The sequence below is a fragment of the Ctenopharyngodon idella genome, chromosome 1, assembly GCF_019924925.1.
Source record: "Ctenopharyngodon idella isolate HZGC_01 chromosome 1, HZGC01, whole genome shotgun sequence".
Taxonomy (NCBI): Eukaryota; Metazoa; Chordata; class Actinopteri; order Cypriniformes; family Xenocyprididae; genus Ctenopharyngodon; species Ctenopharyngodon idella.
This window is the reverse complement of record NC_067220.1, coordinates 37,601,801-37,629,578: the sequence shown is the minus strand read 5'-3', so window position 1 is coordinate 37,629,578 and position 27,778 is coordinate 37,601,801. Positions and strand designations below refer to the sequence as shown.

At 36.1% G+C, this 27,778-nt stretch overlaps 1 protein-coding gene across 2 annotated transcripts; it reads left to right on the top strand.

The window, feature by feature from the left end:
- Positions 1 to 203: 203 nt before the first annotated feature.
- Positions 204 to 27,334, top strand: tubgcp3 (tubulin, gamma complex associated protein 3). 2 transcript variants are annotated; one of them, XR_007930713.1, is made up of 23 exons: positions 204 to 482; positions 1,193 to 1,300; positions 3,115 to 3,182; positions 3,297 to 3,380; positions 3,488 to 3,699; positions 6,372 to 6,544; positions 7,599 to 7,711; positions 9,462 to 9,587; positions 11,232 to 11,300; positions 11,993 to 12,125; positions 12,293 to 12,459; positions 16,011 to 16,121; positions 17,685 to 17,793; positions 20,260 to 20,449; positions 20,579 to 20,714; positions 20,821 to 20,889; positions 22,900 to 23,035; positions 23,142 to 23,230; positions 23,321 to 23,452; positions 23,552 to 23,692; positions 24,776 to 24,892; positions 25,916 to 27,032; positions 27,116 to 27,334. XR_007930713.1 is itself a non-coding variant. In XM_051898056.1 (22 exons), the coding sequence occupies exons 1-22, from the start codon at positions 407 to 409 to the stop codon at positions 26,075 to 26,077; spliced, it is 2,721 nt and encodes a 906-aa protein (XP_051754016.1). In that variant the 5' UTR covers positions 204 to 406; the 3' UTR covers positions 26,078 to 27,334. The 2 variants fall into 2 exon arrangements, 1 of the variants encoding a protein (XP_051754016.1); XM_051898056.1 differs by having other exon boundaries at positions 25,916 to 27,334.
- The last annotated feature ends 444 nt before the right edge of the window (positions 27,335 to 27,778 follow it).

Below are 27,778 nucleotides of genomic sequence, written 5' to 3'. Positions count from 1 at the left end.
GTTGTTTTTTTATGGACATGTTCATAGTCCTCTGCGCCATAATTCATACACCTGTCAAAACTAGTCATTTACCCCATTTCAGCATTTAGTAAAAGACAACTAAATAATATTATTAATAACAACAACAACAATAATAATTTTCAAATGTTTTATTATATTTTGCTTTTAGGTAACGTTTGTAGAGAGGAACGCTTTTCGGAGTCTCACTTTACAGCCGGCTGTTTTTCCGCTGCGCACCGCTGCTGTGTTTTCCGTTCACTGTCCGATGTGGGCGCTTTTCGGCGGGTTCCGTTAAAATGGCGCTGTTGTTGCCAGCAGCTGAAACCCACCGGACTAAAAGCGACAGCGGTTAAAAGCACACCGCGGACCGCTTCTGCTCGCACGGGAGGGGATATATAAGTGCACAATGGCGACGCTTGATCAGAAATCACCCAACGTGCTTCTGCAGAGTCTGTGCTGTAAGATCACGGGCAAGAGTGAAGGTAAAGAAACAGATCTCAACCGGTTACATCACTGTCACACAGCTGCTTAAACATCATTAGTATGTGTAGCGATGAGTACATGTGGTGTTTCTTTGAAGACAGACAATGTGATGTAATAATGTATGCGATGGAGGGGTAGATCTCCACCGATGAGATACTGTAACCGGACAGGATAGGAAAGGGAAAACATCAGGGAGATGCTGGTTAATACAGGGCCCCTGTTGCAAATGGTCCTTCATGTCAATAAAGACCCTGATGATTCAAACCTATTCAGACCCGACGCCATTATTTCTGTGTTGTCAGCTCACTGATGCTGCTGTCACATTTCAGTGGCATGTATGAATTAAACCCTGATCTGCAGGAACACATCTCACAACAGACAGCAACAGATCAGAAACAGGACACGAGCAGCTCATTAGTGGACCTTTTAGAGTTAGAGACATACAGGAATATGATCCCTACTTTCAGTTTCAAAAAAAGGAGATAATGCCTTTATGTTTAACCAGATACCCATTTCATGCTTGATCTAGATTTTGACATACAGTAGATTTTCATTTAGATCCTGTTATGAAACTGAAATGTGTCTTGTGAATATGTATGAAAATGTTTTTGTGTTAGATCATTTTTAATTCTTCAGTTCTTTAGATTCTTTGTAAAATGGTTATGATTATGAATGCATCTGTTTGTGTTTTTCCTGTCATTGTTCTCAGCTGATGTAGCCCATCAGTTCCAGTATGCCGTGCGCGTCATCGGAAGTAATTATGCTCCCACAATTGAACGGGATGAGTTTCTGGTGTCTGAGAAAATTAAAAAAGAATGTGAGTAATCTGAAACCCTGTTCTTACCTTATTCAAGAGCAATTGTCATTTCAGGAGGCGTTCATAGATCATTCTGTGCAGGGCTTAACAATAAGGATTTTTAAAAAAAATAATAGTAATCTGTTAGATTGATCTGGGTAGTAGTTCAAATTTATACTTGCCCTGCCAATACAAATATTTTTGAAAACATATGTTTATGTCAGAAAGAAATGTGTTTAACATTAAACATTATTGTTTAATTATTCATTTTCTATAACTAACACCTGGAAATTAAACCGATATTATAATAACTCACAATGGCGAGTATAAAATCATAAGCACTTTTTGACAGGAAAATTATGGTATATGGTGATTTGTTTATAATTTTCAACCCGTTATAATTGATTTTCTCAATTTCAACAAAATCCCATCTTAGTCTGCCTGATAACTTTCCTAACGCTGTAAAATGATTCCAGTCAACTAGTTGTCTTTACGCCCTATAAACAATGCCTAAACATTAATTTTAAACTGCAGTTTAAACAAATCATTACATTTATGCAAAATTGATAGACTCCTTTGTCATTTATGTTCCCTATTTGAAAACATTTTATTTTATTTTGCCTGTTAATAATTTATTGTTATTTAATATATATATATATATATATATATATATATACATATATACATACATATATATATACATGACGAGTCATGGCTCAATGCTAAGGATTTTTTCTACTGGCTAGTGGTTCAAATTTTTTACTTGCCCTGCCAAAATTTTCACTGGCCCCACTACAAAAAAGTAATAAATAAATAAAATAGGCCTAGTTATTGTCTTTGTTTTTGACCCATAACCTTAATAAATAAGGTTGTGACACCAAAAACTACTAGCCTAACTCATATAAATTTAAAATATAGTTAAAGACAAGTAAACTGTCAGTAATAAAATAAGAACAAATAATCAAATTACGAGCAATAGCACAAACACAATAGAACAAATAAAATAAACGCTGCTCTTCATGTTAAGGTAAGTCTAACAGTAATTTTCAGTTAGAGAAAATAATCAAATGAAAAATAACACTGCATAGTCTTTACTGTATAAATTAAATATAGATTAACCCTTATTAAAGTTTACAAAAGTTATTCAGTCAAAAGCAGTGAGTGATTTTCTTTTTTCCTTGTTCTTTGTTGTTTGATTAACATTAAAACAAAGACAGCAGCAGGTTTATTAGGCTGCTGTCACTTTAAGAGCTGCACGGATCCAATATGCTGTTGCACATGCTTTTTATTTCTCAACTATTTACATTCAGTTAAGATATAACAGACTGTTTACTAGGATACTTGCCGAGGCTGGCATTTTTTTTACACAATTTTGTGTGAATATGTCTGTTCAAGTGCAAGAAGATGTGAAAAAGAGAGCTCAATTCAGCATTCGCACGCTGTCTGAGAAGCGGCTTTCTGGGCGTGTGCTTTGGATGTGTGCGCACACAAAGCTTCTCATACTATTGAACTGAGTTCTCTTTCGTGTCTTCTTGCACTTGAATATTTAAATTGGCAAGGCTTAAAAACACATGCAAATGATAAACTTTCATGATGCAGCGCTGGCCTGATCAGGCAAGTGACAGGTGCGTCAGCTGTCCCAAGCGACGTTTACACTGACCCCGGGCCATCGGGCAGTCTTTATTGTCGCGCCCTGCACGCACACACAAATAATCTATATCGGCTCCTTCAACAGGTCTTAAACTTATCAGACCTTCCTTTAATATTTCAGGCTTATGTGATTCAGATGCAAAATAAAAAATTTTGTGTGTGCTTTTTTTGCTTATTTATTATAGTGTTGAAACAAAGACGGGAAGCAGATGCTGCCCTGTTCTCTGAGTTGCACAGAAAGCTTCAGACCCAGGTCAGTATCCAACCTATCACCAATGTATTGAGCTCTTAATGATGCATAGATTAGATATAATGGACTGCATACTGTTTATTTATATATGTTGATTTTGTTGTTTCTGGTGAACAGGGTATATTGAAACATAGATGGTCCATCTTATACCTCCTGCTCAGCCTCTGTGAAGACCCAAGGAAGCCATCCAACCGAGTTCCTGTATGAAATATTTCTCTAGTTATTCAGCAGATACTGCACAATAATATAATGAAAGTCATTTTACATTTATGTATAAGGACAGAGGTAATCTTCTTGCCTGTCTACAGGTGTGTAGTTACGGAGCTCTGCTTGCCCAGGCTTTGCCCCGTGATGTCCACTCCACCCCGTTCTACTACGCCCGTCCCCAGAGCCTACCGCTCAGCTACCCAGAACGCTCTGCCACCGCCCATAACTCCAGCATGGCCACCAGTGGCATCAGCAGTATGGGAGTGTTCTCGATCAACGGGCCTGGACCGACCCCTCCGTCTCTGCTTACTGGGTGAGTGACGGTGATGGACTTCATTCAGTGAATGCAATTCACATTGCTGTTTCCCGTATAGTTCAATGCAGAAATACAGTGACAATGGGCTGTCAAGCTCCAAAAAGGACAAAAATCAGCATAAAATCTGCATATGCCACATGTTGCATCTGCTTTGAAGCCAGTAATTCCAAATGGCAAGTAGTTGCAGTAACACAATTTAAATCCATTGTGAAGTACACTAACACACAAGCTAATGTTCAAAAGTTTGGGGTCAGTAAGCTTTTTTTGTTATTGTTGTTGTTGGTTGTTTTGTTTTTTCAGAAATCTCTTATGCTTACCAAGGCTGCATTTGTTTACATCAAAATAAAACAGTAATATTGTAAAGTATTATTACAATTTAAAATTAAAACTGTTTTCAATTTGAATATATTTTAAAGTGGTCCTATGTTTTTTTTTTTTTTTTTTTTTTTTTTTTTACATTTTCTTTTCTTTTTTTACATTTTCAACTTTCTTTAGTGTGAAAAAGGTCTGCAAAGTTACAAAGCACAAAGTCACTCCAAAGGGAGTTATTCTCTATATCAGTGCGTACTGTTTCTGAATCCCTCAAACGCCTTGATTGTAGTCTTGAGTTTTTTTCCAGGAACGTACGTCACAATATCCCTCATTTAAATAATTCCTATCCAAGACATATGCCAAAAAAGGGTGTGGGGTGGCTAATCATGGTTGAGTTGCATTAGTAGCGTGTTGTCGCCAAGAGAGATTGTTTTTTCCACCCCTGCACAAGTCTTGCATGCATAAGTGTTTTGGGGTGATCAGCTTGTTCTTCTGTCTTTATCGGACTGTGCCTCGAACTGATACTGACGGCATATTACAGTAGTGTTTACAGTGCCTCTGGAGCTGATACTCTAAGACTGGGGCCGACTGACCAATCAGAGCAGACTGTTTTCAGACGGCGGGTTTTAAAGTTGACATGAAACGGAAGTTGCAATAGTCCTTTCTTCCCTGTGATTTATTTCCGAGTGAAACTGCTTCTGGAATGGAAAAAAAAAAAGTAGGGCGGGACTTTATTTCGTCCTCGTTAATTGATTGGATTGTAGGAAGTTGGGCGTTGCTAACTAAGTGGAGGCAGATCTGAATGTCAGTTTGCAGTCAGTTGTGGAGGATATATAGCTCCACCCTCTGCCGAGACACGTCATGAAGAGAACAGACATTGTTTGGAGGGGATGGGAAGGTTAACGTTTTTGAAAGATTATGAATGCACATGAATTTTAAAAAAATAATGATTTATAATAAACATTGCAACATTCTAAAAAATAAGTATGGTCCATTTTGACAGGCAGAGGGTGAAAACAGGGGCTGCAACAATGTATATTTTAAGAAAAAATTAGTTTTTTGAACATTAAATGATGTAAATGTATTCTAGTAGACCCCATAAACAAAATTATGAACATGTCAATGAGCATAATAGGACCCATTTAAAATGTAATTTATTCCTGTGATGCAAAGCTGACTTTTCAGCATCATTACTCCAGTCTTCAGTGTCATATGATCCTTCAGAAATCATACTAATATGATTATTTGCTGCTCAAGAAACATTTATTTTTATTATCAATTATGAAAACACTTGTGCTGATTAATATTTTTGTGGAAAACCTTTTTTTTTTTTTTCAGAACTTATGTGATGTATAAGACGGAGATCTTTTGCAGATGTAGCATTTAGAGATCATTGTCTGTTTATGGGTAAAATTTTATTACAATCCATTAAGAAATGTTCCGTTTCTTTGTTTCTGATTTGTTTTAACACCAAGATTTATTCTTTTTTTTTCCCAGTAATTGTGTTTATCTACAGGGAAAATAATCATGCTCATGTGTTTTTAAGTGGTTATTGCTTAATGTGTTTACTATACATATGCAAAAATGCTCTCTAAAAAGAGCTTTTCTAAGAAAAGATGTAGCAAAATTTCTTTGCAGGTGCTACTTGGTTTGATATTTTGTTTTAACACTGTGTCTGTCTACACATTAGACATGAGCAACACTAATATTGCTTCCATTATATTCACTGAAACTGTTTACACTGTAAGTGGCTGCTGCGTCACGTCGTAATGTGCCTTCAGCTGATGCATGCCATGTTTCATAATATTATTTTGAAGTGCTTTATTTTGCTTCATATTGTGCTTTAGCCCAGTCACAGTCTGACAAAGCATATGGGTTTTTTCTCTCTCTCATTTTCATAGTAATTTGTTTTCAATAATACAGCTATTGTGTTTTGTGCTGTAGCATGTTTAATTGAACTGCCACGCACTTATCTATTATTAACACAGCTGTCTAGCACCTACAGCACTCAAGATATTTTAAATATGACCATGTACTGCAAGCCCTGAATTAATTGATTACTGGATCCATTTCACAGTAAGTCTGTCGAGCCAACAGCATCATTAAAGTGTCTGAACCTCAGTGTCATTTATTTGTTTAAAGCTCACCATTACGAGGTAATTAGTGAATTCCCACAGGTATTGCTAATGGGTGACAATAAGGTTTGAGGTAAAAATTTATGTAGCTAAACGCCCAAAAAAAACTGACCACTTTCCTAGAGTTTGACCATCTAGGTGTTAAATGAAGGTTTTCAGATAAACATGAGCATGTTTATAGGAGACTTTTGCCACGGGTGTCATTTTTGGTTTATTTTTCAGACCTGGACCCCAGGCCGTCGGTGAGTCTATGAGAGGGTCTCGTCTAGCCTGGACTCTCCCGGTCTCCAGTTCACCCTCTGGGGCAGCTGCTGCCCCTCGTCCCCCCAGCGGACCCTCTTCCAGCCCGGCACCCAGACCCCCACAAAGACAGAGACGGGATGGAGATGGCAGCGGTGAGTGTCTGCAGCAACAATCACTGTTTTGTTGCAGGAAATGGTCCGTTCAGGAAAGAATTGGGTGACTATATACTGAAATAAATGAGGATAGTATTTTAAAGTCAGCATGAAACAGAACTTGCGATTAGTCTTTTTTTTCCTATTGTGACATATATCCGAGTGAAAATGTTTCTCGAACAAGAAAAATTGTAGGGCGGGACTTGATTTTGTCCATCGTGAATTGATTGGATGGATGAGTTTTGCTATTGGTGTGATGTCATGTGAGTGACAGATTGTCCCGCCCTTACACTAGTTAAAGCATCATCAGAGGGAGGGGTAATTTTGTTTATTTGTGAGGGAACACAACATTTAAAAAAAATAATCATGTGCACAGATAAATAATTTATAATGAATATTGCAATAATGCATAGGGATGCACTGAAATGAAAATTCTGGGCCAAAAACGAAAATTCAGGATGCACTTGGCCGAAAACCAAAACCGAAAATAAATAATAGATTAATAATCAAATACTTAATCAAACTTATTTAATAATCAACACTCAAATGGCTAAAACTGAGTTGTACAAACAATTAAATTGCACATAAGGCAGTTTTTATATCAACTAATAACAGAATTGTTTCTACTCCGGTTTGTTGGTGATATATAAACTGTAATAACTTGTTTTCATGACCAATTTATTTAAACATAAATTAAATAATTAAGATATCACTAAAAGGTTAAATAAAAATACACAATGAATATGTAATACAGTTAATATATTTAGCAATTTAGCAAATAAAAATATTTAAGTTATTATAGTTAATAAAGTTATAAATATGCATATTTTTCTTACAAAAACCCATCGCTTCGCTTCAGAAGGCCTTTATTAACCCACTGGAGCCATATGGATTATATTTATGATGGATGGATGTTTTTTGAACTATCCCTTTAGGATGCAGTCTGCCACATTGCACCTTTTCCTGTGACAGATATACGAGTATGACATTTACAGCACTTAATTTAAATTCTCTTTTTTTTTCACAAATCTTTCTATCTCTTCTTCTTGCCCAGCTGAGATAGGGGAGGCTGCTCTCGTCCGAGACATTCTTTATGTTTTCCAGGGAATAGATGGAAAGTTCATCAAGATGTGCAGCCCAGAAAACTGCTACAAAATTGATTCAAAGGTGAGGCTTTATTAGCTGTATCTTTTTTTTTTTTTAATTATGGTTCTGTCTTTATTTTCTCTTTCTTTCTTAAATTTTTGTTGCTCACTCGCTCACTCGCTCACATGCAGACATGTCAACCTTAAACTAATTCAATTAAATTTTGTGAATGGTACTTGGCACATTGAAAGCTACTGACAAATTTACAGCTTCAAGTGCTGCATCCAGTTTAAAAAAATAAAGGAATAGCATACATTAGCACAAAATGATAAATGAAGAAATACTGTGGCAAGGTCATTGACATTGTAAAATTGTTATGAATACACCATTGCCATTTTATGAGAACATGTTCATAATATTATCTTGCTATGTTCTTATAAAGCAATTGCTTAATTACCACACATTTAAATGCCATCACAAATAAAAAGCTTATGAAGTTTTATTTAATCATAATGAAAAGCAAATCAAATCACTCAGTCATTCATAATGACTTTGTGTTGTGAATAAAGTTAACCAAGCAAGTGTACGTTTCAGATTTATTGGCAAGTACCTTTTTTCTTGCATTTTATGTTCTTCATTTTTTCACTTCCCCACTTCAGCTACAGTACCAACACTTTACATGTCAGACTGAGATGCTGGGAAGTAATTATGAGCAGAATATTCTAGCATAGCGCTTATTATAAAAAGTACTTGTAATGTGGGTTTAAGTGAGTTCTTATTAAACAAACTTAAGTAGGGGCACCTGTAGTCACTCTTGTAAGTGCATAATGGGAAATGTAGAAGCATTGATCTCATTATCAGCTGTTTCTGTCTGGCTACAACTCATGTGGTCTGTCTATTTGAGCCAGACTCCCCAGGCTTTTTTTTTTACATTCCTGGCAGACGTTGACCGTGAAACATCGATCAGTTGTCCTTTTTAAGTGACACTTTTAAAATGCTGCATCCATTTGTTTGGAAAAGAACAATGTGCTTTTTATGTCCAGTGAGGTGTGCTGGATAAATAAGCACTCTGATGGGCCTGACCTGTTTGTTTTGGTGTTGGACGTGACATATGTTCAAAACATTAGACCGCAGATGGAGATAAACTGCGTTTATTTCATAAAATTCCATATCAATGTTACTTTTTACGTATTAGCCCTACATGATTATATGAAGCATAGAATCAGTTTTAATATGAGGACATTTCTTGACATTTACCCAGACACCAAGAGTTGAATCTATGAATCATTGTTTTGTGGAACTCTTATTTTCCGTATTCCCTTGGAATATTGAATAAAAGAAATCAATCCTTCCTAATTCCCTAGCTTCTTTGTCTTCATCTGTCTTTGAGGAAGAAATGTAAAAGAACTGGTTGTCTGTTTAGAAACCGTTTGCTTTGAAGAAGTTTTGGTGACCTTTCCAATTGAACACTTGATCAGAGGCTGAAATACGCCTTTTATTAAATGCTATTAAAGAGTTTTTGTGTTGAATGGAACAGATGTAGCCCACAAAGGGCCAAAATAAGTAACAGTCGAGATTAGCTAAAGCCATTTCTTCAAAATGATAGAAATGTCTTTGCCACAATGTCACAAGGGCAGATTACATACTGGCCAGTTCACAGACAGAACACATTAAAACAGACTTTGATTTCACACACATTTCTACAGCAGATGTTTAACTTAAAAAATAAAAAATAGATTCAGTAGTTTTTCTTGCAGTCCATTGTTAAGTGATCATAAACTGTTCTGCATATTGTGAAACAGCAAGTAACGGTATTTTTTTTTCTTTGTAGGTTCCACTGTGTAAGTCTCTGAGAGACACTAGCAGCAGGCTGGCAGAGCTCGGCTGGCTCCACAATAAAATTAGAAAATACACCGATTCCCACAGCTTGGATCGAGCCTTTGGCCTAGTCGGACAGGTAGGAAATGTGACATGACTGGCAGTGAACACATTATATACAACCTTAACCCCTACACAGATCTTATAATGCTAGATTATACATTTAATTTATTTATTTATTCTGAAAGAAGTTAATACTTTTGTTTCACAAGGATGCATTAAATGCACAATTTGTAAGATTTTTGGATTAAAATATCTAAAAACCACTAGAACACTGTTATATATTTTGTTGACTTGTGTGCTTACATTGTCCCAGATGTTTCCAAGAATGTTTAAAGGGAAATAAGCAAATTTAACCAGGACACGGACTGTGTCCGTGCGTTACCTGTCAGTGACGTCATACCTGCGTTATCCTCGATTTCAGGTTTTATTTTGTTGAAACAATGGAAACACCAAAGATACTTTAATATTTTATAAATTTTATAAGACAAGGGAACAACTGTTCGGTTACATTTTAGACAGAAAACTACTCATTGTTATATAGCTTAACACTGTTAGTCTTATTGTTTGAATCTTATTTTCATGATTTTCCGTGAATACCATGCTTTTACCATGCCTCAGAGAAAAACACTATTTTGGCAAGGAGCTAACATAGCATAATCAGACGCAGCTTTATTTTTAGTAACAGCAATACAGCATTTTCTCCGTCATACCATATGTTTTAAAATTAATTGCATGCCATTTAACACCACAAGCCATCCATTTATTAATATGATATTCTAATATGGATCTAGCTTACTGCAGTGTAACAAGTCAAAGTCCCTTTAAGACGTTAAGTGTTATTCTATAATCTTTGAACAAGTGTCTCACAGCAGCCGCCGAGGGAACGCACAGAGTAACGTTATAACATCATTTTCACCACACTCAAATGTATCTAATATGATAAACAGCCCTGTGTTACCTCATACGCTTGACCGGAAGACTGCGGCATAATAAAAGTTCTGCTGCTCTAGAGCCGTGTCGTGTGTCGCGCTCGTCTCTCATTAGCAATCGCTCCAGCGGCCTCGTTCAGCTCCCACAGCACTCGGCCCTGCAGTGCTTCATACTACAGTAACGTTAATAATCTCACCCATGAACATGATTTCTGCTCGAGTCCCGTCCCGACGCTTTTCCACTGGCTGTGAGGTCTCCCATCTCCTATGATTCTGCGCTCAAACTCAGCGTCATCTAGCAGCGAAAAAATAAATATTGTGCCTTTAAAATGATCAAAAGTAAAGACTATTACATTTTTACAAAATATTTCTATCTCAGAGTCCTGAAAAAAATGTCCAAATGTTTTTAACATTGCTAATAATAAATGATTCTTGAGCAGCAAATCAGCATATTAGAGTTATTTCTGAAGGATCATGTGACATTGAAGACTGGAGTAATGCTGCTGAAAATTCAGTTTTGCATCACTGAAATAACTTGCATTTTAAAATGTATTAAAATAGAAAACAGTTATTTTAAATTTATTTCATAATAGTACTGTTTTTACTGTATTTTTAATCACATAAATGTAGCCTTGGTGAGATAAGAGACTTCTTTCAAAAACGTTTTAAAAATAGTACCGACCCCAAACTTTTGAACGGTAGTTTATGTTCAGGAATAATTCAGGAAGTTTGCACACTATAATTTCAGTAACACTTTTATTTTGTTCTCTCCTCTCACTGTTAATTCTCAGAGTTTTTGTGCTGCGTTGCATCAAGAGCTGAAGGAGTACTACAGATTGCTGTCTGTACTTCATGCACAGGTGAGTACGGGGCAGCGCTTAATGCGTAGAGGAGAATGTGTGTGTTTGACCATGAAACATTCATTTGATCAAGCCCCTTTTCCACTGCTGCTTCATCGCTGGAAAAATCTGCTGGATAATATAGAAAAGTCTTCAGGACAAAAGCTTTGTTAAAGTCCGCATGAAACAGAAGTTGCGATAGTCTTTTCCTCCCGATTGTGAAGTATATCCGAGTGAAACGGCTTCTCGAACAAGAAAAAATACAGATTTTGTCCATTGGGAATTGATTGAATCGTTGGATGTTGTGGTTTGCTATTGCAGTGATGTCATGTGAGTAACAGGTTGCCCTGCCCTCGCACCAGTAAATACGTCATCAGAGAAGAGAAGAGATGTCGCAGCAAGAGGGAGGGGAAGTTATTTTGATTAAAGATTACGAGAGCACATGAATTTTTAAAAAAAATAATGATTTGCACGATAAATCATTTACAATAAATACTGCAATATTCAATTAAAAAATAAGTATTGTCAATTTTGATTTCATGGTGAGCTCCAGCCGATATATACACCCCATCTGAAATAAAATGAATTGTACTTGTTACGCTTTCTGACTTGCATCAAAAGCAGCTTGTGATAAAGACGCTGAAACAACCAAGTTTGAGAACCAGCTCCATTTCTTTGAAAAAGGGGTAACAGTCATCTGTGTGTGTGTTTAGCTCCAGGTGGAAGACGATCAGGGTGTAAACATGAATGTAGACAGCAGTTTGACTTTGAGGAGACTGCTGGTGTGGACCTACGACCCCAAAGTTCGGCTGAAAACACTGGCCGCCCTGGTGGATTACTGCCAAGGTTAGTAATGATACAACTCATTTAAAAGATACAATCTGCAACACAATACACTTAAAATGTTTTCAGCATTAACGTCAGACTCCTTATCATATTTCACAGTAAAAAGGTGCATTTAGCACAAAGATTTTTGATTTTAGATATCTGCCTTATCCTGGTTTCTCTCACAGGGCGTAAAGGAGGAGAGCTGGCCTCAGCTGTACATGCATATGGAAAGACGGGTGATCCTCACATGAGAGCGTTGATCCAGCACATCCTTGGTCTGGTGTCCCACCCTATTCTCAACTTCCTGTATCGCTGGATCTATGATGGGGAACTGGAGGATACATACCATGAGGTCAGGACATACACACACACTGCTTTTCTTTTGCAGAGTCACTCCCAGATATCCTTGTTAGAACTTACTGTATGTGTTCAGACTGTAATGAATTACTTGAGTAGTTACTTTAGAGTCAAAACTGCAAACATTTGTAGTCTAACCTTTACTCTGTGCCTTTCATGTAGGCCTGGGCTGAATATTCAACATTTATTTGCTATGATTTTGCTGGCAGTATAGAATTAAATGACTATTGCAATGATTTTAATTAATATTTAATTTAGTCGTTGAGTGTCCTTGAGAGTGTCACTAGCTTCACAATCCTCGTGTCTCAATTAGGAGAGTGTTAATGAATAACTTCATTAGCCATGTAAGAGTTTGATTCACTTGCTTTTTTATATTTTCAGTTTTCATTTCAATTTTAGCAATTTTGTTGTGCTTTTGTCATTTTTTTTATTAGTTTTTTATATTTCTATTTTTATTTCAGTTTTAGTATATTTAGAACTTCAACTTATTTTATTTCAGTTAGTTGCCAAGGCAACATTTCTCATTTTCGTTTAAGTTCTTAATGTTTGTTTTTCTTTTTCCAGCGTTATTTCAATTACCAATTTTTTATATATAGTTTTAGTAAGCAATAACAACACTGGTTCTCTCATTGAATGATTAGTTGCTCAAAGTTTTCATAGAAGTCTCTTTCGATTATTCTGGTAATCAAGTAATAGGTCGATTATTTTGACGATTAATCGAGTAATTGGGTTTTTTATGGTAATAAAAATAGATCTAAGCAAAGAGTAGCTTAAATGACTTAAAATACATATATAATAACGATTTGGCAATCATTTTTGGATCAAATAAAGTATCAAAAGCAAGTATTCATATGGTTTTATAGAACAACACCGTTCAAATACATAATATAAATAATCAACTTATGTACGTTACGTATTATAACAAATGCCTGCAGAGGGAGGCAATGGCCTAGTGTTGTTACACTTTACAGCAGATCAAATCCTTGTTTAATATTGGCCAAATGACATTTAATTCAAATGTTAAATTGATAGTTCACCCAAAATTGAAAATTCTGTCATCATTTACTCACCCTCAAGTAGTGTATGAGTTTCTTTGTTCTGCTGAACACAAAAGAAGATATTTGGAAGAATGTCGGTAACCAAACAGATCTCGCCCCCCCATTTACTACCATAGTAGGAAAAATAAATACTATAGAGCTCCGGAGGTTGACGTCACGCATTTTGGCAGGCCATCAGGAGAGGGTATCGATATTGTTCGACCACTACTTTAAAAATAGACTGTTTAAACCTTACTATTTCAACATGATGGATAAGCTGCTGTGAGCCAGGATGCCAGAACAGGCACGGGAAAGCAAAGGAGAAATCATTTTATCGTATTCCTAAGGAACCCGATAGACGACTGAAATGGTTCACTGCAATAAAACGTGCTAACCAACACAACAAAACAGATGGTTGTATTTGTATTTTTTTATTTTTTTTGTCTTTTGTCTCAGTATTTATATGTGTTGTATAAGGGTTTTTATGTTTAATAGTAACCCTAAAATTATATGAAAGAGTTTAAAATGTGTTAAATAACTGGGCTGATACTGAAAATTCTTATATAGCCTATCGTAACGTTACACGTTATTCCACCGATCACAGTTGTGGCCGAACATAAAACTCAATTTTTCACACACATTTCCAAAAAAAATTCAAATAATAATTATTCATTATTTCAAGGGGCAACTAATGACACCTCATTTGGATATTTTCTTGTCTGGGAAAAATTTGGGATTAAACAGGTTAAGATTTCATGACACTTATGATGTCTACTGTACTCACAGTGATACAGCTATGCTGGCTACCTACAAACAAGGACAGATAGGGCCGATTACATTACCTAACAACACAGTTGACTTACCCTTCCAATGACGACGAAGCAGGTTTTAGCCGGCAGACTCCAAAGTTGAATATCCATCACAAAATTAGATTGTGTCCATTTGTACCCCTCCAGGTTTTTGTAGGCTTTTAAAGAGTCTCCGGAGTAGGACGAGGGAAAGTTGATGAGGTAGTTGTACATATCAGGATACTGCAGGTCAGAAAAGCTATCCATTCCTTTATTGATACGCGTTAAAAGTACCCCCGGGGGCATTATAGGGATCTGTTGTGTTTAATCTATTATGTTTTGCTATGCACATGTCTATATTTCTTTAATTAAAGTGTGCAGTGAATTCTGTTGCCTTGAAACTGATGCTGGCGCCATTCATTTCATATTCGCTCCCGGCTGTCACCGCCTGCCAGCATGGTGGTGTAAACAGAATGGGTCACGTGACTACCGGAGCTCTATGGTAGTCAATGAGGGGGCGAGATCTGTTTGGTTACTGACATTCTTCCAAATATCTAGAAAGAAATTTATACAGGTTTGGAGCTACTTGAGGGTGAGTAAATGATGACAGATTTTTTTATTTTTGTGTGAACTATCCCTTTAACTTAATCTGCAATATTTGGCCACTTTACGTTAGAAATGCTACAGCGACTGTAATTTCTTGAACAAGAATATGTGGCCATGCAAACTCAGAGTGAGGGTTTGAACTTTTATTTCGAAAACATATCCCTTATTGTTATTACATTAGATATTTTGTGTCTACTTGGTGGTGGTATTAAAAATAACACTTAATTGATGCGAAGTTAAAAAAATAAAAAAATAACTATATCGTTATTTGTTCTGCCATCTAATGGAAGCTGATCTCAGGCCAGTGTCCTCAAATTGACTCTGTTGACTTGTGCACTGTTGTACGTCTGAGAAAACGGCTGCACTTGAGTGTGATTTAGTTTTCCAGACACAGTGAACCACAGTCTCCTACACACAGACACCCAGATGAGGACAGATGAGGCTGCGCTAATGGGCCCTTCTCTTTCCACTTCCTCTGTGGCCTTCTGCCTCTCTCTTTCTCCCACTATCACTCTCACATCTACTTCTCCTTGTCCTCCACCATTACCAAATAGTGTCAATGAATCTTTCTTTACTTAGTCTATGCCCACTCGACTAAGTCTGAAGTCGTAGGGCAGAGAAGAGTTATCGCCCAATCAACTCCCAGCTTCCTCTCCGCACGGGCACCAATCAGACGCTCTTGCCTGTAATCACAGGATTTAATCTCACCCTCACTGAAGTGTAACAGGCTTTTTCACAGTGTAAGCAGAGTTGAGGGTGGAGGTGATGGAGAGGGTTATATCACTCTCTTCCTGGGCCAAGGGTTTACGAGCTCCTCGTTTCGCTCAGCATCGTTATTCTCGGCAATAGTCATTTTAATAGTTGCCGTGTTGAAAGTACTGATGTACTCTTCTACTTTCATTCTGTGCAATTACCACAGAAAGGTCACTGCATTACAGCAATCAGTTGACCAGTTGATGGAGGTCATTTATTTGTCTTAGAGCTGCAGTGATGTTTCATCAGTGTAAACATTATGAGATTGTATGTGTGTGTTACAGGCCGTAGCATAAGAACTTTCTTAAACCAAACAAAATAAAAGTTAAGAAATCCTTCTGACAATCAAAATGTGTGTTCAGTTCTTTGTAGCATCTGACCCAACAGTGAAGACGGACAGACTCTGGCATGACAAGTACTCTCTGAGGAAGAGTATGATCCCATCCTTCTTCACCATGGACCAAGCAAGGAAGGTACAGCAATTATATCATAGTAGTACATCATGTACTTTACATTGACTTAGGGCTGGGCGATATTACGATAACGATAATTATCGCAATATAATTTTTCTCGATATCAAAACGATATCAAGTGTTCGATAAAAAAAATGTTCGATATAATGTTTATGCGTCAAAAGCGGAACGAAACAGCGCTACTCATTTGAACGGCGCGCCACACGGACCATTTATCCGCTCGGTTCAAAGTTCTAACGGCAGCGCGAGTTCACTAAAGTAGATGCTTTTACTCTCTGATTTGTCTCAGTCACGCAAGCACTAAACAGATTCAGCGAGAAACACTTGAATTCATCGAAGAACACGAATGTCTCGGCGAGTTAAGCTAGTTTAAAGCCAGATGAAACGGCGCTGACAAACGGGAGAAACACTGCGCAACAATATTACAGTCAGAAGGCTTTTCAATTTCAAATCGCCATCATTTACCATGTGTCGTTATTTACTGTAGTAACACTGACTACTGCACCGTGACATTGTGGCAGAAATGTGGGATATACATACCGAATTTTATTATATGTTTAATGTAGACATGTATTAAGAGTAATAGAATATAATAACAGTATATTTTATGTAAGCTATAGAATTTGTGCATTTATACTAAAGAGTAAGCTAAAGTTTTTCATACAAATACCATAGAAACCATTTTACCATGTTTGTGTGTGGGTTTAACTGGTTGTCATGATCTAAATGTATGTTAATATGGATAATGGTTCATTTTAATAAAACTCAATCAGTCAGAATATTTAAATTTTACCATATAAAAATGAGGTTCTTACAATTTTTACAAATGTTACTGTTTTTGTTAATGAACAAATTTATTCCCAACTCAAGCTACTGTCAAATGTGCATTTCTTAGAGACAAAACATGTAATATTTGAAACAATAAATGCACATGCAGAAACTAAGAAATAATTTTTTCTACTAAGATATTTATTTTGTATGGAAAAAAATGACTGGAAAAGTGTAAAGAATTCAAAAATGTGAAGTGTTTTAAAGGCAAAAATCTGCCTTTAAACTTGACAGAAATAAAGATTTGACATTGTGATAATTATCAGTATCGACTGATGTGAATTTTTACCGTGATAAATATCATTGTTAAAATATTTATAAAATAAAATATTAAAAAATACATTGTTATATAATGATGTAATTGTTTTTAATGCATCTATTATTATTTTTGTGGTCATTTTATAATATACATATTATTATTATTATTATTATTATTATTATGCTCATTTTATCACTCACCAGATTTGTAAGTTTGTAAATTTGATTTCTTAAAGTATATTATGGCACACCTCTCCTCATGTTTGACCTAACCTATACCAACCATCCAGTACACACTAGGACGGAAGTGGCTGTGACTATCACAGCCAGGCAGCACTCACATTTTCTTCATAAATAGCAAAAACCCACTTTGATTATTTAATGCAAGACATTACCTAACAGTGATTCATCTTCAGATTGAAATGAGCATATAATGATGCCATCTGATGTGTTTTCTTCCTTTCTGCCCTTCTCCAGGTGCTACTCATTGGCAAATCCATCAACTTCCTGCATCAGGTTTGCCACGACAGGACGCCGCCGGGAAAGATCATGCCCGCCTCCAAATCCACTGACTCTCCCAAAGATGGTGAGCTAGCGCTAATGTAGTTGCTTAAAATAGCTGCATTTATGCTTGCTAATGCGATATTTGTGGCCATAATGGCAGCTAATAGTAAAATAACCTGCTGAAAGTGAAGGATGGAGAAAGAGGAGAGAGAAGGATTGATCTGTTGTGGAGGAAAGTGCTGTTTTTGACTGCCCTGTCTGTGGTGTAGTTGTCCATATCGACGCTGGCTGTATTTAACTTCTTTGCTAGCATGGCTAATCAATGCTCTTAGCCTCCAACGTGTATTTCTGTCCTTCAGTGTGATTCTAGAAGGTTCTTTATTTTCTGGTGTTCTGTCCTTCTCTTTCTTACTCTGCATTGACTTTGTTTATTTTTTCCTGCCTCAAAGCTGTTTGCTCTTTACATGTATATCCTTTGTATAACCTTGCCAAAAAAAAAAAAAAATTGGCATGATTCTGCAGTCGCAATGCAGTCACGTTCACCATAATTTTATAAACCTTTTATATACAGTCACATCCAAGGTTATTATAGTTTGAATTTTCCAGGTATTTTCAAACTTTTTTTTATTGTAATACCATTATGAAATGTACTTTTAATCTAAGCTTTGTTATAGTTAGTTTCAATATTTGTTTTAATAGTTTTTCTTTTTTTTTTTTTTTTATCCCCCCCGGGTTTTATCCTTTTATAGTTAAAGAATCACTTAACTGACAAATATTTAAATATAAAATTAGTAAAAAATCTTACATTTAAAGGGGTGGTATAATGCCACTTTTACAAGATGTAAAATAAGTCTCTGATGTCCCCAGAGTGTGTATGTGAAGTTTTAGCTTCTACAGATCATTTTTATAGCATGTTAAATCTGTCGCTTTTTGAGGGTGAGCAAAAACGCTCCGTTTTTGTGTGTGTCCCTTTAAATGCAAATGAGCTGCTGCTCTCAAAATGGGGCGGAGTTCCAGGAGCTCGTGTTAGCACTTAGCAGCGCCTCACGTTACCTCATGCAGACTCACTGAAAATGCCAGAAACTGTTCAGCCTTTTATGTTCAAAATGGAGTCAGACAATGATGGGGAGATTCAAGAAGAATTGACAACATTTTGAATGCAACAGGACATTTCTGAACGGTTAGTTGATGAATTTGTAGCTGATGTGGAGTTAACTATCTTAAAGTCATTGATTAGCATATTCTGTCATGATAATCTATAAATCACTGGTGTGGGAACTGTTGTAAGATCCTACAGAGCCAGAGAATACATGCTGCATGAAGATAAAACAGGTATAGTTTAGATTAATTATTTTTATAACTTGTCATTTTGTCATCTTGCTTTTATGACATGCTATTGCGTTTGTGTTATGTACTGTAATCCAGTAACATGGCCTCACCTACTTTGTTGCGTGTTCTCGGGAGCGGGGTTTATGTAAATTTTAGGGTTAGTGATGTCACCAACCCGGGAAGAAGCTCATTGTAGTCCCTACCAGCGATTTGTTGTAGTCCTTAAACAGAGAAATCTTTTAAAGAAAATATCTCCATTTGCATTGAACTTTAAGTGCTGTAACTTTGCAAATACTGTTTATGCTCAAGCAGCAACATTACACACTAACTAAAGTTAAAAAAGTGAAATCACAATGAGCCACACCTTTAAAACCTTCACATTATAATAAAGGCACAGTAGCTGCATCTGGCATATAAAGGACAAATAAAACAACAAAAAAAAATCACAACTACAGGAAACAATTTATAAGGTCAGTGTATCTGCCACAAGATGCTGCCTACTTGTTGCGCGGGATTGCGGGTGTGTGTATAATTTTAGTCATTCCCACAGGTTTCTCGCTTACACCTAAAGCAAGCATGCATGCACGCACACATAAGGCTGTCTCTCAAACAGCTCGCAAGTACCAAATTGAGTTCTTTTTTTCGTGGCTTATTGCGCTTAAACGGCCAAATACACACACAATAATGTCAAAATGGCCGTCTTGGTCCGTTATGTCTTGAATGAATGTAAACACAAATAAAGCACGTGTGTATCAGTATATTGGATCCATTCATTCGGTCTTAAAGTGACGGCAGCCTAATAAATAAAATAAAATAAATATTACCTTGACTTTCAGTGGATGGACAAAAAATTATGTATATGACAGTTTTTCCCCATGGTATCGAATATGGTATTGAATATTGATTTTATTTTTTTTATTTTTTTTTTTTTTTTTTTTCCAAGTTATTTATTACTATCTAAATTTAGTTTTGTCTTTGTTCTACTATGTTCTACAGTTGTGTTTCACATGTGAAAATATAAGCTTGTAATAAATATCTGCCAATGTTTGTCAATGTTTTGCCAGAATACTATATTTTCATAAGGGTATTTTCAGTCTTTCTTTCTTGCTCTGCCTCATTTTTTGCTTTATTTACCACTTTTCTTTCTCTTTTTTTTTTTTTTTTTTCTTTTCTCTCTCATGCTCTTGCTTTCATTTAACACCCTGTGTATCTTTCTCAGCGGCAGAATTGTTCACTGATCTGGAAGGGGCCTTTCAGAGTAAGATTGATGCTGCATATTTTGAGACCAGTAAGTATCTGTTGGATGTGTTGAATAAGAACTACCAACTGCTGGAGCATCTTCAGGCCATGAGGAGATACCTGCTGCTGGGCCAGGGAGACTTCATCCGACACCTCATGGACCTTCTCAAGTAAGTTTGTTTTTGTAGCTTGACATGAATGTGCTTGATTTCATCAATGATTTATATCCGATCTTTCTCCTTCAGTAAGAACATTCATTCTTGGAGTCATCCATCTCTTTATCTCTCACTTTCTCTCAGGCCAGAGTTGGTGAGGGCTGCCACCACTCTTTACCAACACAATCTAACCGGTATCCTGGAGACCGCTGTCAGGGCAACCAATGCCCAGTTTGACAGTCCTGAGATACTAAAGAGGCTTGATGTCCGGCTACTGGAGGTACTGAGAAGAAACTGAGCCAAACAAACAAATAGCTGTCTGATGGTAAATTTCAGTATATAATTGTGTATCACAATATATGGGTCTGGTGTCCTGTTTTGTCCAGGTTTCTCCTGGGGACACTGGTTGGGACGTCTTCAGTTTGGATTATCATGTAGAGGGGCCCATTGCCACGGTAAATTTGTGGTGTCATTTTCGTCATCAACACAGGCAGCTGAAGTCTGTGCACACCTTCTGCACCCAGCAAGATTGTTCTAGCCATTTTTTTTTAAAATAATTTTCTCATAAACTACTGCTTACAAAAGTTAAACTTTACAAACACTAATAATTTAATTACTGTTAACCTATAACACATTCTGGTCATTTTTGACCTGGAAGAGATTTTGCATAGTTTTTAGCAGAGGTGTAGTCAAGACCCTGACCTAGGCCCATCCAAGAATCAGGCAATAGATGATAACCAAGATGATAAATTTACTGCAGGATTGATTTATAATATTCAGCATCCATTAATGAGAAGTTATTCATCTGATACAATATGGGTTTTGTTGGAAAATATTAAGTTATGACTATTTTATAACCTTACCTTCTACCTGGAATGCAGAAATAGTTTGTGTTAAAAGGTGTTAAAAGGTTAGTTGACCCAAAAATGAGAATTGTCATCATTTACTCACCCTCTTGTCATTCCAAACCCATGAGACTTTCGTTTCTCTTCAGAAAAGAAATGAAATCTGAGAGATTTCTGTCCCTCCATTGAAAGTCTATTCGCCTAAAACCAACCCTAAACTTTCATAAAGAGATTGCCATATTGGTTTGAGTGGTTTAATCTAAGTCTTCTGAAGAGACACAATCCACTTTATGTGATGAACAGATTTAATTTAGGCTAAACTGTACTTGCTTGACGTGCGAGAACAAACCTCATTGGTTCTTGTGCGTCAAGCAAACATGCTTGATCTTCCAATTACCAAATTTGAGTGCTCTATGTATTGCCGCCTTTGGGTAATATATTACCCTTTTTAATTAAAAGGAATTTAAAAAAAAATTAAAAGGGATTTGAGGGAATTAACAAAAATGAATCAAGAACAGTAAAAGTTTCAGGTCTATTGTAGTTAAGTAATCAATTTAAACTATTTGCAAATAATATATATTTTTTTAAAAATATATTCACTTATTTGTATGTCTATGTCAAAAACTCTAAATGTTTCTTGTCTTGTCACATTCATTTATGAATTACATTAATCATGTCATATTAATCAAATAATAGCATGTTTTCAATACAAAACGGTGAAATTTCATAAAAATGTTGAGTAATTTGCATCACTGGATATTACTGTCGGTCGCTGAATATTTCAGTCATAAAACAGTCGTCAAATATTAAATGTTTAGCTACTTACTCGCCACGTACTCTTTCACTGCTAAAACGAAAGCGTCACACTCGTCTTCAGTGAACAGTAACCCCCCGCCTTCTTTGATTGACCATCTCGGTCATTCCTTCTGACAGTGATGAGCGCTGTTAGACCACTGAGGCAGACCTGTCTAAAAATGTAACTTTTAAAACTTTTTTGTCATCCTAACAACAAACAGAGCTGTGCATAATGGAGTACAGCAGAGCAGCATCAATAATATCAAATATTAGGGGGATAATTTGGCCAGCTCTAATTATTGGGGGGGACTTGCCCTGGCTCTTGCTGACTATTTATATCTAGCGGGTTGGTGTCTTGTGTCGCAAATTCAGTGATGGTAGTGACGATTCTCTCTGACCAATCAGTGATCTGCAGTGTTTTCATGTCACATTTGAGAATAAATCTCTTTTTTTAACATTTTGAAGCATCAGAATTTCGTGTGAGACTTTCAATTTAGGGACAGAAATCTCTCATATTTCATTAAAAATATCTTCATTTGTTTTCTGAAGATGAACGAAAGTCTTTGAAATGACATGAGGGCGAGTAAATGATGACGGAATTTTAATTTTTGGGTGAACTAACCCTTTGAATGTAAACTATACATTTTGATACTGTCCATTATAATGTTTTAATGCCTAAATTCATTTGTAGCATTTTGATTTTAGTTTTATTTTTAATTTATTTAGACAAAATAGTACAGAATTTTAATATCAGCCTTTCATTTGTTATATCAGAATGGGCAAGAATTTTTATAACAGTGCTTCCCTTTGTCATACCTGCATCAGGTGTTCACCCGTGAGTGTATGAGCCACTACCTGCGTGTGTTCAACTTCCTGTGGAGGGCTAAAAGAATGGAGTACATCCTCACAGACATCTGGAAGGGTCAAATGTGTAATGCCAAACTGCTGAAGAGCATGCCGGGTGAGTGCACTTTTCATTCTGTTAGATGTTTTAGAACTAGCCCTAACCGTTTGTGAGATCTACCTTTCTCAGCAGACAGATAAGATGTCTGTTGTGTATTTGCCAGAGCTCTCAGGCGTACTGCACCAATGTCATGTTCTCGCTTCCGAGATGGTTCACTTCATCCATCAGATGCAGTATTATATCACATTTGAGGTACGTTCCTCTTTATGTTTGTCGTCTGCTTGTTTCTCATTCAAAGAGTTGATCTGTATTGTTAATTGTATTGTGCGTGTGTCACTGTAGGTGTTGGAGTGCTCTTGGGATGAGTTGTGGAATAAGGTCCAGCAGGCTCAGGATCTGGATCACATTATAGCAGCTCATGAGGTTTTTCTGGACACCATCATTTCTCGTTGCCTGCTGGATGTGAACAACAGGGTACAATGCACTTACACAGGGTGATTGTGTACCAGTGGTGATCCCTCGTACTTGTCCTCATTTCCGTAACTCTATTGTTCTCTGTCTGTGTGTGCGCAGTCTCTGCTGAATCAGTTGCGCGCGGTGTTTGATCAGATCATTGAGTTCCAGAATGCTCAGGACACACTGTACCGCTCCGCTCTGGAAGAGCTGCAGCTACGCATCCAATTCGAGGACAAGAAGAGACAGCGAGAAGAGATGGTAAGTACAGAGAGAAAGAAAAAAGTGCTTTTCCACTCATTAAATGCAAGTTAAAAAGCTGATGAAATTCCAATCATTGTGCTTTCTTCATTAAGTTTGACTAGTGCTGTCAAATCAATTAATCACGATTAATTGCATCTAACATAAAAGTTTTTTATAATATGTCTGTGTATATATATTAATATATATAAATATATACACACATATATTATGTAAACACACTTTTATGTTAGATGGGATTCATCGATTTGACAGCACTAATTTTGCTACATTCTGTAAGGTGAAATGAGTACATTTACCAGCCAGTATTTCTTACTGGCCTTAAAGCTCAAATAATGCACGTTTGTGAATTATTTATCTATGATCTATTATCATTATCTATGAAAGAACTAAAGTAAAAATATGAACTTCACATTTCCACTTTTAAAACCTCCAGACCTTGCACTATACATTTCTATTGTAAGTGCAATACTGTAAACCAATATTGCTTATAACTAATTTTTTATGCATATAGCATATGCATATTTTTGTTTTTAAGAAACTAGTGCTTTTTTCCCTGCATGAACACATTTAATCTGTTTTTTTTAAAAAAAAGTCTGTCAAATAAGTATTTTTCGTTTGAACTTTCTATTCATCAAAGAATCCGGAAAAAAAATGTATCACAGTTTCCACAAAAAATATTAAGCACACAACTGTTTTCAACCTTTTATAATAATAATAAATGTTTCTTGAGCAGCAAATTGTCATATTAGAATGTTATCTGAAGGATCATGTGACACTGAAGACTGGAGTAATGGTGCTGAAAATTCAGCTATGATCACAGGAATAAATTACATTTTAAAATCCATTCCAATAGAAAACAATTAAATTCTAGTAAAATTATTTTTTGTTCAAATATATGAAGCCTTGGTAAGCATAAAAGACTTCTTTTAAAAACATTGTTAAACATTTTACTGACCCCAAATGCTCAAAAACATGATATGTTTAACTATGTTCAAAGAAAGCAAGGCGTCTTATAGGCCAGAAAGAGTGCCAGAGTGTGTCTCTTTTGTGTTTGTTTATAGCTCTGTTTGTGTATTTCAGGGCGAGTGGGGTGTAACAGCAGAGCAGGAGGCAGAGGAGAACAGACGTGTGCAGGAGTTTAAAGACACCATACCAAAAATGTGCTCTCAGCTCAGATTACTCACACACTTCTATCAGGTACCCTAAACAGCCTTTCACACACTTTAATATGCTCGCCCAATAAACCAATATCATTTCATGCACGTGTGAAAAAGTGCCGAGCCAGCAGGTATGAGCGCGAGAGAACACACTTAATGGTTTTTAGTAGAGCATTTTATGCTGATCCACACATTACATATGCAATGGTCAAACACTTAATGTGCGTCTCACACGGTTACAGCAAAACGTGTCTGTACTCGCCACATATCATGCTGGATAATAATGTAATGGGAACATTGATCACTTTTATATGAACATAATTTTCTAATTGAAGCCCATATTCTAGTTAACTCTTAATTCTGGGAAATACATTTATATGCTTTAGAGCTATTGGATTATTCATGTAATATAACTGTAATCAGTATACATCAGTAAGACATGCACATTCTTTTCTCACTGTAATCTTGTGGAAATACTGGAGATATGAAACATACGTCATTGGAATATGTCCAAATTTCATTATTAATCAGAATTTTCATGCAAACGTGTGGATGTCTCTTTGCAGTATAACAATATGTCTTGACAATTACTGATAATTATTTTGTTTATCCATTTGCATGCTTGGAGTTTAAAAAAAATGTAATGTATATTTTACAATATAATGCATGTTTAAGAAATTACATGTATTACAGTTGAGTTTATAGGAGTTATAAGGTAAATAAGCCCTGATATATCTGCTTTCAATACGAACCAATACCAATAATTTCAAAATGGCTAATGTTGATCAGTAACAACCATTATATCATACACCTCCGAATTATTTAAATTATTTTATTTTATTTTATTTATTTTATTTGTTCAGGGACAATTCACAGTACATTTACTGTAACATTTTTAGCTTATGGATACATTTTACTGTTTTCCTTGGATGGCAGGCACAATAACAAGAGATAGAAATGGTCCATTGTCCCTTTATCACATGACACAACATTTTACAAGTGCCTGAAGCTCCAGCCCTGGATATAACCCATAGATGCCTTCTTTCTTTCTCTTGTCCTTTAGGGCATAGTGCAGGAGTTTCTGCGGCTGCTAATGACCTGCTCTGATGAGAGTCTTCAGTTCCTCAGTTTCCGTCTGGACTTCAACGAGCATTATAAGGCCCGTGATCCACGCCTGCGGCCTTCGCTAGGAGCCACTAGAGGGAGACGAAGCTCCAACATCTGACCGTGCAGACTTTGGGAAAGTTAATGTTATTTGGTTGCCTGTCAAGAGACTGTTTATTAATAGGGCTACTCAGAACTCTTCTGGCGCTCTGTAAGAAATTCATATAACAGGGAAATTGTTTATAAAATATACTAATTCAATGTCATGGCCAAATGATTTCAGTCACACACAATGGACTATCTAGTGGTTTTACAGTGCAACTGTCAGTAGCACAAGGTCGCAGGTCTGTTGTGGTTTCTTTTCAGTTGTGTAGCTAATGTGTGAATACTAGTTTTTGTTTTGTTTTTGATGTGCAAAAAATGTGTTTACAGTTTTGGTAATATTTAAGTCCTTTTGTTATTGAGGTTTTTGTCTTGCTTTTCTTCTAGTGCCCTTTCTTTTTCACTTTGAAGTGAGTTTGTTTGTCTTAAAGTCTCCAGATGTCAAGAAAATACAGACAAATCTGATTGGCTGTAATGTCCGTTTAATTTCTCCTCTGGTTCTGGATCAGTGTTGAAAGAACCTTTTTCCTCTCAAGTCCATTTCCATTATTATATATATATATTTTTTGTTGTTGTTGTTTAGTTTGTAATTATACAGGCTGCGACCTTTGTGTAAAAAAGAGGAACCTTAAACGTCGACCAGTTCTTTAATTTATATGAATGGACCTGTTAAATTACATGCACTTAAATGAACTACATGACCTCTGTAAGATCCTGTAAACTCACCTCATTTCATACATGTAAAAACAATTACCCACAATGCTGTGTGATCTTATCGAGCCTCAGGTTGATTCTGTGAGGACAAAGTTAATATTCTGAAGTATTGGATCATTATGGGGAAGATTATAGATTACTGTTGTGGTATTTTTTCCCTTGTCTCTCCCATGTTCATGAAATGTATTGAAGGAAGTGGCTTGGTAAAGCTGGTGAAAATCTCTCGGCCTAGCTCCTCCCCCGTAGTGGGCACTTACATGGTGAAGATGAATATGGACCGATGAATTCATTTTGTCCTTGGATTCAGTAGAAAAGATTTAGTATCTTTTCTACTGAATCCAAGGACAAAATGAATTCATCGGTGTCGCTGGAACTGTTTTTATCTGTATTTTAATGCGTCACAGGGAAGCGAGGGTGAAGCAGAGTAAAATGATTGTCCGTTAAAGGGTTTCAAACTCTTTCTGCATTGTATAGCACATGTGTACAAAGCAGAATTCAAAATGAACAAACATCTGTCATTCTTTTCTTGAACAAATAAACCTTTTTTATAGTAAAAAAAAAATTGGGTTGCTTTCCATTTCCTTTCCTATTCAAAGTGCCAGTATCAATAAAGAGCTGGTTCATAATGAAACCATGTAAGCAAGATATGTTATGACTTTAATAACTTTTAAGGCTTAAATTTAATATTTAGATATATAACTATTGAAAAAAGAACTGTGACAACCTTATTTAACTGAATGCCTTTGTGAATTTGGTATATTTGAGTTCACTTCAGGCTTTCTGTTTTGTTTTTTGCCTAATATTACACCTACAATAAAACAAACTATACAGCCGAAAAATAACTAACGAAAAGCTTGGTTAGACATAATTGATTGCAATTGTAAATTATAGTATATATATATATATATATATATATATATAGTATATATATTAAAATGTTTATGATACAAGCTCATGCTTATGTTACATTTTAGTTTTGGGAGTTGTGAGTGGTTACTCTAGTAGG